Source organism: Phascolarctos cinereus, unplaced genomic scaffold (genome assembly GCF_003287225.1).
Source record: "Phascolarctos cinereus isolate Bilbo 61053 unplaced genomic scaffold, phaCin_HiC Scaffold_1;HRSCAF=81, whole genome shotgun sequence".
NCBI lineage: Eukaryota > Metazoa > Chordata > Mammalia > Diprotodontia > Phascolarctidae > Phascolarctos > Phascolarctos cinereus.
This window is the reverse complement of record NW_027555514.1, coordinates 201,215,256-201,231,536: the sequence shown is the minus strand read 5'-3', so window position 1 is coordinate 201,231,536 and position 16,281 is coordinate 201,215,256. Positions and strand designations below refer to the sequence as shown.

At 35.6% G+C, this 16,281-nt stretch overlaps 1 protein-coding gene across 1 annotated transcript in view; it reads right to left on the bottom strand.

Moving 5' to 3' along the window:
• Positions 1-181: 181 nt before the first annotated feature.
• Positions 182-16,281, bottom strand: part of NELL2 (neural EGFL like 2) — a 166,902-nt gene continuing 150,802 nt past the window's right edge. Inside the window, exons 17-20 of the mRNA XM_020973673.2 lie at positions 10,150-10,343; positions 8,128-8,304; positions 4,531-4,755; positions 182-1,891 (exon numbers count right to left, since the gene is read on the bottom strand). Coding sequence (XP_020829332.1) covers positions 1,841-1,891; positions 4,531-4,755; positions 8,128-8,304; positions 10,150-10,343 — 647 coding nt within the window. The 3' untranslated portion in view covers positions 182-1,840. The remainder of the gene's footprint in view (positions 1,892-4,530; positions 4,756-8,127; positions 8,305-10,149; positions 10,344-16,281) is intronic.

The following is a 16,281-nucleotide window of genomic DNA, read 5'->3' as shown; positions in this document are numbered from 1 at the left end:
AGTTCTATCCTGGGATCCTGAACCCCTAAATGAATCATTATTGACCTCTGGTTCTGCTCTCATCCTTGAGTAACTTCCAGAAAATTGCTGACACAAAACTTAGACACGACTTGGGTCTAGGGTTTCCCCCAAATGTGAGCAACAGGTTTCTCTGTAAAAAAAGAATACTCAATGTACAATATGATTATCAAGTTAGTGGTTTATTTCCTCCACCACAAAAATGCATAAAACACAAATTATTTAGTGTATGAACAGATACAGGAATCATAATATATCTCAAATGGCCTCATTAGACTCCTCCCCCCAAAATAAAGACCATGATTGAAACAGCTGGATTGATATTTTGCATTCACTTTAGACCTGCACCATCTGGCTAACTAACAAGTTCATCTCTCCTGGAATGGCTGCCTTTAGTCCTTCCCAGCTACAGGATGATCCTAGCGATGATCATTTTTCCCTTGAGAAGCATTTTGTTGCAAAAACTTAAATTTAGATTCCTAAACCTTAAGTTCTTTAACTCTTGACCCATGTGGTAACTAACCACCAATGCTAGAAAGATCCATTTCTAGTTACTAAACTATATTCAGGGAAAGGCAAAAAGAGGCAACCTGAGGCTCAAGGTCCATTTCATGCTTCCAAGTGATTTTGCTGTAAGCTATTAGTGCTTTTGGGAGGACGGCAGAGAAATTCCCTCCTTCCTAATTGCCTGGAAGTCCAAGGATGAGAAAGTCTGTCCAACAGGAGACAAGTCTAAGGGAGAAAGTTTGAAGGTTGGACTTTGAGGGGAAGGTTCCTCAGCAATTACTAGGGGACTAATCAGAAGTTGTATCATTCCAGCAAGGCTTATGTTTCTTGTAACAAATTAGGGCTTTCTATTATTACCTTAGATAAATGAGATCATACAATTTTAAAGCTAGAAGAGACAAGTCCTGAAGACATATTCTCTAGGGAATTTCACTGATATATGATGTAATAAAACTCCTGCCTCTTACTTTCCCCTCTCCCACCATTTGTTCCTTGGTCTCATTTCAAGGAAAAAAACACTTTAAGGAGCCTGATGGGAAAACACAAATGAGGATTGATCCATTTGTGAGAAAAGTATAGATGAACTTAGAAGAATAAGAGGATACATTCTCTTTTAAAAGGGGAGGGGTACTCAAAAGGTCACAAATATAATGTAAGAGATATTTATTTAAATTTTGCACAAGAATTTAATCAAGTACTATTAAATGCGCACATGTGCACACACGCGCATGCACACACACACACACACACACACACACACACACACTCCCCGAAGTAAATAGAGATGACTTTCCCATCAGAAAACATTAAGCATCCATGCCTATACATTTTTTCCTGTAACTTGTATTTTTTTTCTGAGTATGTATTATACATAAAACATCATAGGTTATCTATCTTGTAAAAAATGTTTTCCATTCACTGACTAAAAAAGTTATAGCGAGGACCCCAAGCAATATATGAAGATAACATAAGCTATAATTTTCTGCACCAAATGAAGAAAGCTGCCTTCAAATATCAAACAGGATCAGTGTCTGCTTCCAGTAGTTTTGACATCACTATGTATTCCATACTCATCCCATATAGTCAGGTCAAAAACAAAATAGCCAGAAGTGTATTCTGACTTAATCCATTGATTTTTCCATCTGAGGTTTCCTCAAGATCTATAAATTCTATAATTAAAAGCTCAAAATAGATCCACATGTTCACCACATGCAACTGGTCCAATTTTGGTTTTGACTATTGAGTTTTTGGACTTTTTTTTTAGTAAAGTAAAAGTCTTTAACCAGAAACCTCTTGTTAGAGACAGATGTTAACTTCATAGTTCTTGAAGGCACTGTAGATCCACTGTACAACAGACATGACCATTCTGGTAGAAGGGAGAAAAGAATGATGTTAATTTTTTAAAGTCATAAGCAAATTATTTATTTAAAATGAATGACATTTCTACATCTGTTTTAATCTAAAGTATAACCAAATTTCTATCATAGTGACCAAATTACATGTTAACTCTTCATTGTCTTCTTCTTTCACCACCCAGCATATCCTTGGACCTAATTCTTTCAATTTTAAGATCGTGTTTACTCATATGATATTAAAAAATTTTAAAGTCTACAAAACAAAATAATTAGGATAGGAAAAAAGAAGCCTTTTAGAAAATCAGGGTAACTATATAGAGCTTATGTGAAAAAAAAATAAAGTGACTCCTTTCTGAATTATTGTAATCTCAGGATCTTACTTTTTTTAAAGTAGGTATCTAAATGAATATAAGTAGCAAATCTAACTAACCGTGTTTGGTTAGGGACAACTAATACTTCTCTGTACTTCTTGGGGTTAGAGGGTACTCAGAAACAAAAGAATTGCTGTGAAATGGTTCTAACTATGCCTCACACTGAACATTCATTCCTGCTTATAAAATAGAATTGTAGCATAACCCAAATAGTGTACATAGCATATTTCAATCACAAATTAATAACAATCATTATTATTATTATTATGACACAAGCCCCAGAAGTGTACATGTGATTTCAATTACCAACGACAATTATAAAAATTTTGTAGCCATCTGCCAATGGCCATATGGACACAGGAAAGAGTCATTGATAAGACTGGTATAGTCAGGAATGTTTAACTAGGGACCATGTCAGATGGGTTTATTATTTTTTTCTGAAAAATATGTTCTGCCACAGCAGAAAAAGGTTTTGGTCAAATTATTTTATTAGCAAATTCTGTGATGTATAAGGCAGCAAGCTTTTGGAATGGATAAAGCAACATCAGTAAGGAAAAATTAAAACAAAAGTTCTTGGCTGAGAGACGTTTATGGTATAGATGAAGAAAGGTGTTAAATCTAAGACTACTAGCAGATGAAGAAATTCATAGCTACCTTATCTTGAACCACATTTCTCACTCACAACTTGTGTATAATGAATTAAAGTAGAACAAAAAAACTTGGCGGGGATAGGGATAAATCACACATACACACACACACACACACACACACACACACACACACACACATAGAGGTATATCTCTTCTAAGACTTACATGAACTGATGCAAAGTGAAATGAGTAGAGCCAGGGGAACATCGTGTACAGTAACAGCAATATTGTATGATCAACTGTTAATAACTTAGCTCTTCTCAGCAATATAATGATTTAAGACAATTCTGAAGGACTTATGATGAAAAATGCTGTCTGTCTCCAAAGAAAGGCCTGATGGAATCTGAATGCAGACTGGAGCATACTTTTTCTTTATTTTTCTTGGGTTTTTTGGTCTTTTTTTTTTCTCACAACATGACTAACATGGAAGTATGTTTTGCATGACTGCACATGTATAATCTATATCAAACTGCTTGCCTTTTCAATGGGTGGGGGGAAAGGGGGGGAGAGAGAGAGAGAAAGAGAGAGAGAGAGAGAGAGAGAGAGAGAGAGAGAGAGAGAGAGAGAGAGAGAGAGAGAGAGAGAAAATGTGGAGCTCAAAGACTTTAAGAAATAAAGGGCAAAATTGTTTTTATGTGTAATTGGGGAAAATATTTAATTAAAGAAAAAAATAGTTTTCTGAAGTATTGTTACTTAGATAGGAGATAGGTTATATAGTTATATGTTAAAGGAAAGAGGCCGCTATAATTTATTTTCATAATAGAAATTACTATTTTAGTTGAATATATTCATCTCTCACTATCCAAATACTTAACATAAATATTTATGTATTGACTCTAATAAAATGATATACTTTTTTTTGCCTTTTTTTTTTTAAGGCAATTGGGGTTAAGTGACTTGCCCAGGGTCACACAGCTAGTAAGTGTCAAGTGTTTGGTCTGAGGCCAGATTTGAACTCAGGTCCTCCTGACTTCAGGGCCAGTGCTCTATCCACTGCGCCACCTAGCTGCCCTCAAAATGATATACTTTTAATATTATCTTTCAAGAGCAAAGAAAACTTAACAAAAATTTTTGTAAGTATAGATGAAATAGAGCCAAGCAAGAATTCCTTCACTTTTAATGTAACTGATAATATTATTAATCACAATTGTATAAAGTTTGCAAAACACTTTTTAATTATTACTTCCCAAGAAGATATCCATTCTTGTAGTATTCATTTTAACTTTGCACAATACGTTTTGTGTGGCTGACATCTACTCCTCAGATCACATGAAGGAATCAAACACTAATTTTTAAACTGGTGAATAGCCATATGGCCAATGACAAAAATGTTTTTTTGCCATGAAAAAATACAGGATTTTTTGGTGCATTTTTTTGTTTGTTTTTTAGAAATAGCATAGCACTCGATCAAACTTGCATGATTTTGTTAGGTGGTTTCTGTTGTGTTAATATAGTTTCTTTTGTTAAAATCTTTCAATTTTGACAAGAAAAGCTAATATTAATAAAAATGAGTCATCTTTGCTTGGAATACTGAGTGGATAATTTAGCTTTCAACTGTCCAGATTAAACAAATTAATATTTATAACACCTCTTAAAACAGATTCATAGTTTAAATTTAATGTTCCTTACCTTGCATTGGCAGAGGGTGCATTCAGTACCATGCTTAATCCAAGAAGATCCAGTGAAACGAACCACATGCATTTCATCCAGGCAAGTCTTCATAATGTTATTGCGTATGATGTCAGCCTGGCAAGGGTCAGTGACACAGCGTGGACAGCACTCACTCTCTGGGAGCATGCTGAATTCACACTCTAAATCTGGGCAAGGCAGAGGCCAGCAATCAACTTCCCCTTTCTATTAAGAAAACATAGACATAATCTCAGAGAAAGGGAATGAGAGAAGGTGAAGGAGAAGGAGGAAGAAAACAGAGTGCTGAATATTCAATATATGAATTTGGCTTTTAAAACCAACTCTAATTGTCAACAGTATAGATCATTCAGGGTTTATACAAAAGTCCTCTAAACAAACGTGCATGAAGGTAAATTTCAAAAGAATTTCAAAACACAATTCCCTTTGGTAAGAATAAAATTTCCATGCTGCCTTCCTTTCTATGATAGAAGAAATATCTTTGAAATATAGAGTTGTGACTTTTATGTGAGGTGCCTTTTCTTGACTTTTAAAAATTATTTCCTCCTGAATAAAAGAAGTTTTGTTCATTTACAAGAAAATCATTATGTTTGTATCATGTATATGCATTTATCAATTTAGATTGTGTTCACTTCTGAATTTACAAGAGTAGAAACATTGAAAAAATCCCTCATTCCCACACACCCAAGTTTAATTCAACCTTTGTTATTCACCATAAGAAAAATGTATAAATTTGGTCTATTTTTTAAAATGGAGGTATTTTAAAATATTTTAGAAATGTTTTACTACACATTTCTTAACTTTATGGTGTTGAAGTAGCCTTCAAGTATAGAAATCAACCTTGCTCTTTCAATTGATTTTCACACTTTAAAAGTAACATCTTGAATGAAAAAAATCTTCTGTAAACTACAGTTTTCTTTGTAATTTACAATATTGTCAAGAGACACAGGAAATTTGAATAGATAAAATAAGACAGTTATCTCTAAGCCCTTTCTTCCATTATTGTTTCTACTGGTAATTTCATGAGCATGTACAGAATGGTGTAGATGGCAATAATCTCCAAATTGGGGGTGGGGTGAACCAAACATTGAAAAAAATTTAAGCATAATTGACAAAAATGGATTAACAACACATTACTTAAGAAAAAATTTGTAATTTTGTTTATGAAACTAAAGTTTAATCACAGGTATTTGGGGAGCTTTTTGGAGATTTTAACCACACAAGGTAACCAAAGAAATTATTATCTTGTCTTTTAGAATCATGGATGGCAAATACATCCTCTTACATGTCCTTTGTTTTAGTACATGGTGTCAGAAAAAGACAGTGCAGTTTTAACCTTTAATAGGCTTAATAAGTAAAGTTTAGGAAAGCTATGGCAAATCTGGAGAGCATACTAAAAAGCAGAGACATCACTTTGCCAAAGAAGTTCTGGAAAACTATGGTTTTTCCAGTAGTGATGTATGGTTGTGAGAGTCAGACTATTAGGAAAGCTGAGTGCTGCAGAATTGACACTTCCTAATTGTGGTGCTGGTGAAGGCTTTTGATGGTTCCTTGGATAGCAAGGAGGTTAAATCAGTCAATACTTAAAGAAATTAATTTGGGCTGTTCACTAGAAGGTCAAATTCTGAAGCTGAAGCTTAAATACTTTGGCTACATATGATTAGACAGAACTCATTGGAAAAGATCCTGATGTTGAGAAAGATTGAAGGCAAAAGGAAAAGAGGATGGCAGAAAATGAGATGGATAGATAGTGTCATGGAAATGATGACCTTGGACAGACTTTGAGAGACAGTGGAGGATAGAAGGGCCTGGTGTGCTGTGGTCCACAGGGTCGTGAAGAGTCAAAAATGACTGAACGACAACAACAACGACAACGACAACAACAACAACAACAACAACAACAACAACAAAGCTTTGATAGCTTAAAACTGCACTAAAATTTTTGGGATGCTATGTATAAATTATCCAAGGAAACATACAATTGTTCAGAAGACGGTTGTACTGGCTTCCTTTGGAAGGGGCTAGCACATAAAAGAAGAGAAAATCAAGACTTTTACTACTGGTATTAGATCTTTGCCTGTTGGTCTTGAACTGCATGATAGTGAAAGAGGAAAAGCAGAGCTGGTAGGGCCTTGACATAGTAGAGCAGTGTGGCTGTTGGGTTTAGGTATTGAACTTAAAGTTATGGGACTTGAGGTAGAATTCTAGTTCTGGCATTTACTACTTTGACCTTGCAAGTGCCTTAACCTCTCTGGGCTTCAGTTTCCTTATCTATGAAAAGAAAGCATTGAGCCAAATGACCTCTATGGGACCTTCCTAGTCTACAACTGTGTCTTATTATCTATATGCCTTTTCCTGTGTTACTTTGGGTACGCTTGTTTTGCGTTTCCATAGAGAATGTTGTCGGTTGGGATGATGCTGCCATGGGTCTGATCATTCCCAAGGTCTGGGGTGTGGAGAACATCTAAACTTTTAGAAGTCATTGATCTATTTCTCAATGCCAGTGATGGCTACATCTTTGACTATTTTCTAGGCTGTGAGGAAAATTAACATTATGCTGTATTATTTAATAACCAATTTAATAACTTTGTGATTCATCCTTTTCCTCATTTTGTCATACCCCACTTCTGAAAAGCAGGCAGTTTTTGAAGGGCAAGATCAAGTAATGTGATCACTCCCAACACCCAAGGCAGCTGCTCAATAACCAGCTTGGGCTGGTCTCCTTCCAAGTGAGACCCTCATTTCTGTTTACCCTGTAGACAGAGAATCAGCCCAGTTAGGCCCTTCCAAAGGACAAGTCTCCTGTTCTTGCTTTCTGACTAAAGTTAAGGGTGACTTGATCTACAGTGGTGGAGACCAAACTGGGGGAAACCTGATTGAGATGGCTTTTGTTTTTTTAACCAAGACTGCTAGAGGCAGCTGGGTCTCATAAAGCAACTAGCATTCTTCAAATGTCAGAGAAAGGCATCCTACTTCCCCAATGACGAAGAGATAGGGAGGAGCTGCTTAACCCACCTCCTCATTAAAATGTCTACCAACTGGGATTGCCTTGCCTTTGCTAGGAGAGGTCCAAATGATGGGCTGTCAGACCAGTCAGAAGGAAGACACACCTAGGTTTAAAAAGCCTTGTTGGCCTTTGCACTGGGTCTTTGGTCATCAAAAGGCCAATGACCCAAATTATTGGTTACTGCTAGCCTAACTAATAAATTGATTGATCGTGCTTAAAACTTTATCTCTGAGAATTTCTATCAAGACACCCATCCTTCATTATTAGCTATCATGCTGCTGTTAAGAAATGATATTATGCTTGGAAAATTGCCTCAATTTACCCTTTTGTTGAATTTTATTCACAATATCTGTTTTCTCTAGAATATGTCTCTTTTAGAGGTTGTGAGATCCTGGCAGTCAGGGAGATACACACCCACGACTGGGTTCAAATCCTTCCATTGACATTTACTAGTTGTGAGTCTCAGGCAACTCAAAGACTAAAAGTTATAGTTTCAAATGAAAGAGTTCTCAGATTGAAAAAAGTCAGATGTCAAAGATACGTGACAGTTCATCTCACTGAGCCAAACTTACCAAACATCGGCACTGTTGGCAACTCTGTACCCAGGTGTCTCCACTATTGTATAAGATTTCCCCATTCTGATGGAGACATTGACTGGTAACCCTGAGGTCACATTCTGGGCAGCAAAAGAGATCAACAGTGGGATTTTCACAGTCACAGACCATCCGGCGACACATGACAAACCCATTCTGTCATAATAAGAGAAACAGTAGTATTAGTAAAAAACCTTTAAGTTTCTCACTATGAAAAATGCCACAAAGAAAGCCACTTGAGGGTTAATTTTGCAGTTAAAGTGCTATGCAATAACAAGGTTTACAACAAATTGAAGTTCCCTGATTTTACTTAAATATTTATTGTTATAATAATTTTGTCAAAGTTCCATTTATGTAGCTTGCATAGAAATGACCAAAAACAGAGAAACTTCCTTTGCAGTTATAAACTGTCCTTCCTATTTTCAACTGACTGAAATAGCCTGAATAAAATACTATGATATATTTCCCTAGAATGCCAGTGATTTCTATCTGAGTACTAAAGTTTCAGTATTTAGTAACAAATCAGTGTTTCCTTTGGGTGGAATGCTTCTACAATATGTAAACCTATCTGTTTTTTTGTTGTTGTTCAGTTGTTTCAGTTGTGTCTGACTCTTTGTGACTCCATTTCAGGTTTTCTTGGCTAAGATACTGAAGTGGTTTGCCATTTCTCTAGTACATTTTACAGATGAAGAAACTGAGGTAAACAGGGTTAAGTGACCTGCCCGGGGTCACACAGCTAGTAAGTGTTTGAGGCCAAATTTGAACTCAGGAAAAGTCTTTCTGACTCCAGGCTCAGAACTCCATCCACTGCACCACCTAGCTACCCTGTTTTTCTGTAAATAGATGCAAATTTCTATCATTAGTAGCTAACATGAAGTACTCTCGATAGGAATGCCACTGATTAGTAGAACAGATATTGCAATGTGCATCTTTTAAAAATTAAAAAAGAGCTTCACCGAATATAGGGGATTTAATACAATTATATAAGACTAAGAGATTTTCTGCTAGATAGGTGATAAAATGATATGAACAATTATTTTTAAAAATTAATAGTCATATGAAAGGTGGCTCCAAATCACTAATGATAATAGAAATGCAAATTGAAATATCTCTGAGGTTTCATTTCATCCCCAGCTAATTGACAAAGAGGGGAATAGTCAATGCTAGAAAGACATGATCCCTAATCCACTATTGCTGGAGGTACTTTAGAAAGAGAGGTACATTAATGCACAATGTCCAGAAATATGAATTGACTTAACTATTCCTGACAGTAATTTGGAATTATGAGGAAGGGAAAAGGTACTAAAATGACCCAGCATTTTGACCCACAAATCCTACTGTTAGATGTATACCACACAAAGGCCAAACACAGAAATAAAGGTCCCATATAACCTAAAATATTCATGGCAACACTTTTTATAATAGCATAAAACTGGAAACAAGTTCATTAACTGAGTTCACTAGCTAATAAACTCAATTCATTAACTGAGAAATGACCAAACAAACTAAGGTACATGAATGTGAAAGATATTACTTAGACAAACGTGATTCAGAGAAGTATGGAAAGACTTGTATAGTCTTAAAGAATGAGGAGTAAAGTAAGTAGAACTACCAAAATGATAAATACAATGTGTATAGCAATGTAAATGGGGAAAAATTCCAAACCTAATTTATTTAATAATTATAACAAAGCTTGGCTTTGGAGACAAATTGAAAAAATGTATATCCTTCCCTTCGTTGCAGAAGTGAGGAACTGTGGGTATAGAATGTTGCATAAGCTGTAATTTTTCTCTTTCTCTTTGCTACAAGGGGTGGTTCTCTGGGTTCGGAAATGGAGAGACATACTCAGAAATAACTGTGATGTAAAACATACATATAAAATATTTTTAAATTATAAAGATCATTTCTTTTTCACTAGTATTGCACTGCCTTCATTTCTATATAATTCTTCATAAATAACCATGATCCTGAGGAGACATAAATAATCTTATCTATACCAACCTGACATGAGCACACGGAACATCTGTCATTATCTAACACCCAAATCTGCCCATTGTGTTTAACTTTTTCATTGTGAATACAATCTCCTGTGCAGTTTTTCCCATGAGGACACCGGCAATCATAACCACCATCCAGGTTAAAGCAAATGGTATCATTGGCACAGCTGTGTCTCCCAGTACTACATTCATCAATATCTACAGATGAGGGGGGAAAAAAGAAGATAATTTTAATACGTACTGCAACTAATGTAAGAAATCTCCAATGATTAAACATTCAGCTGTAAATTAATTTCTATTTTGTGGTTATAAGCCTCATGTTAAATCCTGATTTAAATAAGTAATATCAATAATTTTGTGACATTTCTATCCATATATCAGAGGAAATCCTGCCAGGCATGATATGTAAAGTCACAAAATCTTGATTAACAGGTTACGTCTTTGGAATTTTTGGATTACTTATTTCATTAACACAAGGAACATGGAGGCTAGGAAACACTTCTATTTGGGGGGAAAATATTTAGCCCCACTTATTATGGAAAGCTACTACTAAATGAAATTTTAAAAATGTTCAGATGTTCTAGCTAATGCCCTAGTCTCAGTACCAAACTATATTTTAAGTGCATGAGGGAGTTTTTTTTTAAACATTCTTTTTTAACTTTAAAAAAAAATTAACATGTATTACTTTAATTTTGAGCTCTAAATTCTTTCCCCACTCCAGCCAGCCTATCCTCCACCTGTTGAGAAGGTACACAATATGATACCCATTATTCATGTGAAGTCCTGTGAACATATTTCCATATTAGCCATGTTGCATAAAAGAAAAAAAAAAGCTAGAAAAACAAAGATCCTTCAAACTGCACTGAGTTCATCAATTCTCTCTCTTGGATTATTATATTGATCAGGGTAGCTAAGTCTTTCACAATTGATCTTATTACAGTATTGTATTGCTGTGTACTGTGTTCTACTGGTTTTGCTCACTTCACTTTGCATCAGTTCATATAGTCTTCCCAGATTTTTCTGAAACCACCCCCTTATCCTTTCTTATAGAACAATAGTATTCCATCACAATCACATACCACAACTTGTTTAGCTATTGCCTAATTGATGAGCATCCCATCCCCTCAATTTCCAATTCTTTGGCACCATAAAGAGAGCTGCTATAAATATTTTTGTCTATTTGTGTGTGTATACATACACTATAATATATATATATATATGTATATATTTATACATACTACACACACAAATGTGTGTATGGTTTTTTTTTCATCTTTGGCTAGAGACCTTTTGGATATTGCTAGGCCAAAAGGTATTCAGTTTTATAGCCCTTTGGGCATATTTCCAAATTGTTCTCTAGAATGATTGGACCAGTTCACAACTCCACCAACATTGCATTAGTTTACCTATTTTTTACACATCCTTTCTAGCATTTGTGGTTTTTTATTTTCTGTCATGTTAGTCAATCTGATAAGTGTGAGGTAGTTCCTCAGAGTTGTTTTAATTTGCCTTTCTCTAATAATGGCATTTCAATAGGACTCCCTAGGCATAATATTAAATTTAATAGACATATCTTCTCCAAACCCCTCCATAGATTATGTATCTTTCTCTTTCTCACATTTATCTTCCTTTCTAGGTCTGCATTGAATTGAATTGGTCCAGCTGTTTTCCTCCACTGATCACCTGTACTTTGTCCCTATCTTACTCCCACCTCCATAAGTAAACACTTGCAACTACTTTACAGTACCCATCTGGCCAATAATCCCATTTAGTCCTTAATTCTATGACTTCTTTTTCTTCTATACTGTGGATTTTTCTCCCCTACCCTATGCAATGGAAATCACAAACCCGCAGAGTTTTCAAACAGATGAACAGTATATGTATCTTTTCTCACAAATCTGTTCCATAGGAGATATGTGATTAATTTTATTTAAGCATATAATTTCAAAATTCATGAATTAAAATACATTTAAGATGATTAACATATATCAAGATAATGTTTTATGTATGTCAGGAAGCAACTGTTTCTAAGTTTAATCTGTTGTGAGGAAAAGAGGTATAATATCAAATATAGTCATAGACAGTTACTAGCTTTAAGATCCTGGTCAAGTCAGCTAACCTCTATGCCTCCAGTTTCTCAACTATGTAATGAGAATAATAGTACCATCTACTTCCCAGAGTTGTTGTGAGAATAAAATGAGATAATATTTGTGAAGTACTTTGCAAATGTTATATGGTACATAACACTATATAAATGCCACTGCTGCTGCTTAGGATCACTCGTAGTGGAAACAGAATAAGACTAGAAGCTAGAGGATCTGGTTTTAGTCCTATCTCTGCCATTGGGAAATTGGTATAACTATGGGCAAATTAGCTTCATTTTTGGAAAAAATAAACAACAATCCCCAACCCAAATCTCATTCTCCCTCCTTCCCAGAGATTTGTTTTGAATATTAAAATGATACACCTGATATAAAGCACTATGCAATCCAAAAGGGCTATAGTAATGTAATCTACTCTTGTTATTGTTCCCACTGAGGGGGAAAAACATTAAATTGCAATAGGAAAGATCATTAGAAAGACCACCTTTCTAGGAAATAGGATTTGAGAAACAAGATTTCCCCCTCCCTCCTCCGTCACTTACTGTGTGACTGCAGACAAGTTGCTTAACCTCTCTGGGTCTTGATTTCCTCATCAGTTACATGAGGGTGTTGGACTGGATGACCTCTAACATCCCTGCCAGCTCTAAATCTATGATCCTATGACATAAGAATCAAAGGTAGTTATAGACTCTTTTTCTCTGAATGTTTTAAAAATAACGGAAATTTTCTTTAATGGTTTGAGCATAGCATTAATTAGAGGCTAGGACATAATCTAGATCAGTGGTCCTCAAAATAAGGGCTATGCACTCCATGACATCTGTAAAGATATAAGGCAATGGAGGGTGAGGGGCAGTAAGAAAATAGGCTAGTGGCCTTCCTGAACACAGAACAGCCAGTTTCTAGTGGAGTGCGTGTGCTGTCAGCTCCTCTTTCTGTTCCCACATCTTTCCAAGAGTTGGGCAGTAGCAGGTGTCAGGGAATGAGGAAAAGGCCAGGAAAGCTGAGTGGCAGTGTTTGCTGAAGATGGTGACAGGCTCAGAGACAGGACCAGATCCAGGGCCTAGACTAGGGGTAGCAGAAGCTACAAGAGCAGTGATGGAGGCAGATACAGTAGAGCTGAAGAGGTTGAGTCTGGGAAAGCACGGAGGCCAAGAAGGCAGAAATATGTATGGGGCCTTTCAGGTAGGTTAGACGTATATCCCTTTATTCTATCCCTTCAACAGCTGGGCAGCTGTGGAATAAAGATAAGCTAAGCATATATATATAGCAATCCCTCTGACATACTCCCCTAGCTTGGAACCCATAGGTTTGTATGTTAGATCACTAAATGGGTTATTATTTCTTACAGGTTCCAAAGGGGAACCCATAGGTCTGCACTCAAAAACCTATAGTTCATGAACTTCACATGGACTGTTAGCCATTAGGTACAATTAGCTAAAAGCAAAAGCATTTATTTGATAGCAAAGAAAAGATGGTAGCTGTAAAAAAATATTTCCACCATAAACCTGGGACACCTTCTCCCACAAATGCATGAAGTATGCATGGGAAGATTGCACACAAACTTAGAGTACTACTACAGCAATGAAGTTACCCATATAAGGAGTATACGTGGGCAAAGAAACTTATTCTTCTGATATTGCATCCCAACATAATTACTTACAACTGCGCCTTCTGTCTATGTAGGCTCCTTTTCATTGCCCTAATAATGATACATTCTTAGATGTTACATATATCACCTTCCTGAATAGGAATGTAAACAGTTTAACCTTATTAAATACTCATGTCTTGTTTCTGAATGTCAAATTTTCTATTCAGCCCTGGTCTTCTCGTGATGAATGCTTGAAAGTCCTCTATTTCATGAAATATCCATTTATATATGGATTATAAATAACCATGGGTAGGTTATTCTTGGTTATAATCCTAGCTCCTTTGCTTTCTGGAATATCATATTCCAAACCCTCTACTCTTTTGTAATGTTATTTGCTAAATCTTGTGGATCCTGACTGTGGTTCCACGGTATTTGAATTATTTCTTTCTAACTCTTTGAAATAGTTTCTCCTTGACTTGGTAGCTCTAGAATTTGGTTATATTATTCCTGGGAGTTTTTATTTTAAGAGTTCTTTTAGGAGATGATTAGTTAATTCTTTCCATTTCTATTTTGCTCTCTGATTTCTAAGATGTCTGGGTAGTTTTTCTTTATTTCTTGCTGAAATATTATGTCTAGGCACTTTTTTTGATCATGGCTTTCAGGTAGCCTAATAATTCTTAAATTAACTCTTTTTCATCTATTTTCTGTGTCATTTTTTTTTCTGATGAGATATTTCACATTTCCCCTATTTTTTTTTCATTTTTTTACTATGTTTTATTGTGTCTTGATGTTTCATGGTAACAAAAAAATTAGCTTCTGCTTGCCCAATACTAATTTTTAAGTAATTATTTCCTTCAATGAGGTTTTGTACTTTTTTTTTCATTTGGCCAGTTTTGGATTTTCAAGAGGCATTTTCTTCAGTATTTTTTTTTGTGCCTCTTTTACCAAGATGTTAATTCTCTTTTCACAAATTTTCTTGTATTACTCTACTTTCTTTCCCCAATTTTTCTTCTACCACTCTTTTTTGATTTTTAAAATATTTTTTCTCTTCATCTTTTTCTTTAACTCCCCTAGGAATTGTTCTTGGACTTGTGTCCAATGTACATTTTTCTTTGAGGCCATGCTTGTAGATGTGTCATTGTCTTCTTCAGAGGTTGTGTCTTGAGCATCCCTGTCACCATGATTATCCATTTATTTATTTATTTTTGTTATTGTTGTTTGTTCATTTTTCCAGTCTATTTCTTGACTTTACATTTTACGTTGGAGTTGGGGGTCTAGGGGTGGAGGTGGCATAGCATGGTCACTGTCCCAAGCTCCAGCCTTTTTCACAGTGCTGGCTCTGGGATTCTCTAGGTTTTTGGTGCTTCCAAGATTGTATGATCGGGGGAGAGGTGTGGTCATTGCTCTCCTGGTCTACATTCTGTGCTAATCCAGGAAGGTCCCCTGTTCCCTTGTAACCACAAGCATTAGTGTTCCTTTCTCCACCCTGAAACTGCTACCAGGAACTAGGGCCTCTGCTTTTCTCTGCCCTAGAACTTTGACCAGGGCTCTACTCCCTTATAACCATAAGCACTTCTCTCTGTCTTGGAATTGTGTCCCAGAACTGATTAGTGGGCAATGGAGTTACCAAGCAGCACCTGGTCCTATACCCAGTGCTAGCATAGGGGTCTCTTTTAATCTCTTTCTTTTTTTTTCCCTTCTCAGTTATTTTATTTTATTTTTTGAGTTTATTTCTTTTTGTTTGCAGTTTGTGTTCAATGCAAATCAATTCCATAACGTGAGAGTAGTTACTATGAATCAAAGCATGAGGACACAAATACAATATACGAGTACCCCAAACATAGTACAGAATACAAAATAGAGCATAAAGGAGTGTTCATTCATACACACAGTAGCTTGGGACACTTCTTGAATTAGGTTTCTGGGTTGGCTACAAAGGACAGCAAACATTCTTTGCTTTTGTTATGAAGTTAAGATATTAATCATATTGCATATCTCAAATCTAAGCAACAGTGTGTGACCATTGAACCAAAAAAAAAGATTTCTTCAGAAGGTTTCAACATTGCAGCAGTGGTGTTTTTTGTTTGTTTGTTTGTTTTCTTTTGCTTTGTTTTTTAAAGCTGGAAAGCAGAAATATCTGCCTCCCTAAATGAGGCCAACAATTAGGTTTAATACCAGGTTCTATATCTAAAAATATTGAATGACAAGTCTCAGTTGTAAGCTACTCTGATTCACAAAGATTTTCTTTAAAAAAAAGAAAGTATTTATAGAAATAGTATAAAAGATCTTGTGAACTTATAATGAGGCAATTAAGCTCCTAGTCTTTACATTCCCAATACTCAATTTACCTTGTTTGACTTTTACATGTTTGCCTCTTAATTTTGAGATTTTGAAATAATCAACCTTCATAATAGATCATTTTCAAAACTGTTAGCTATTTGACATA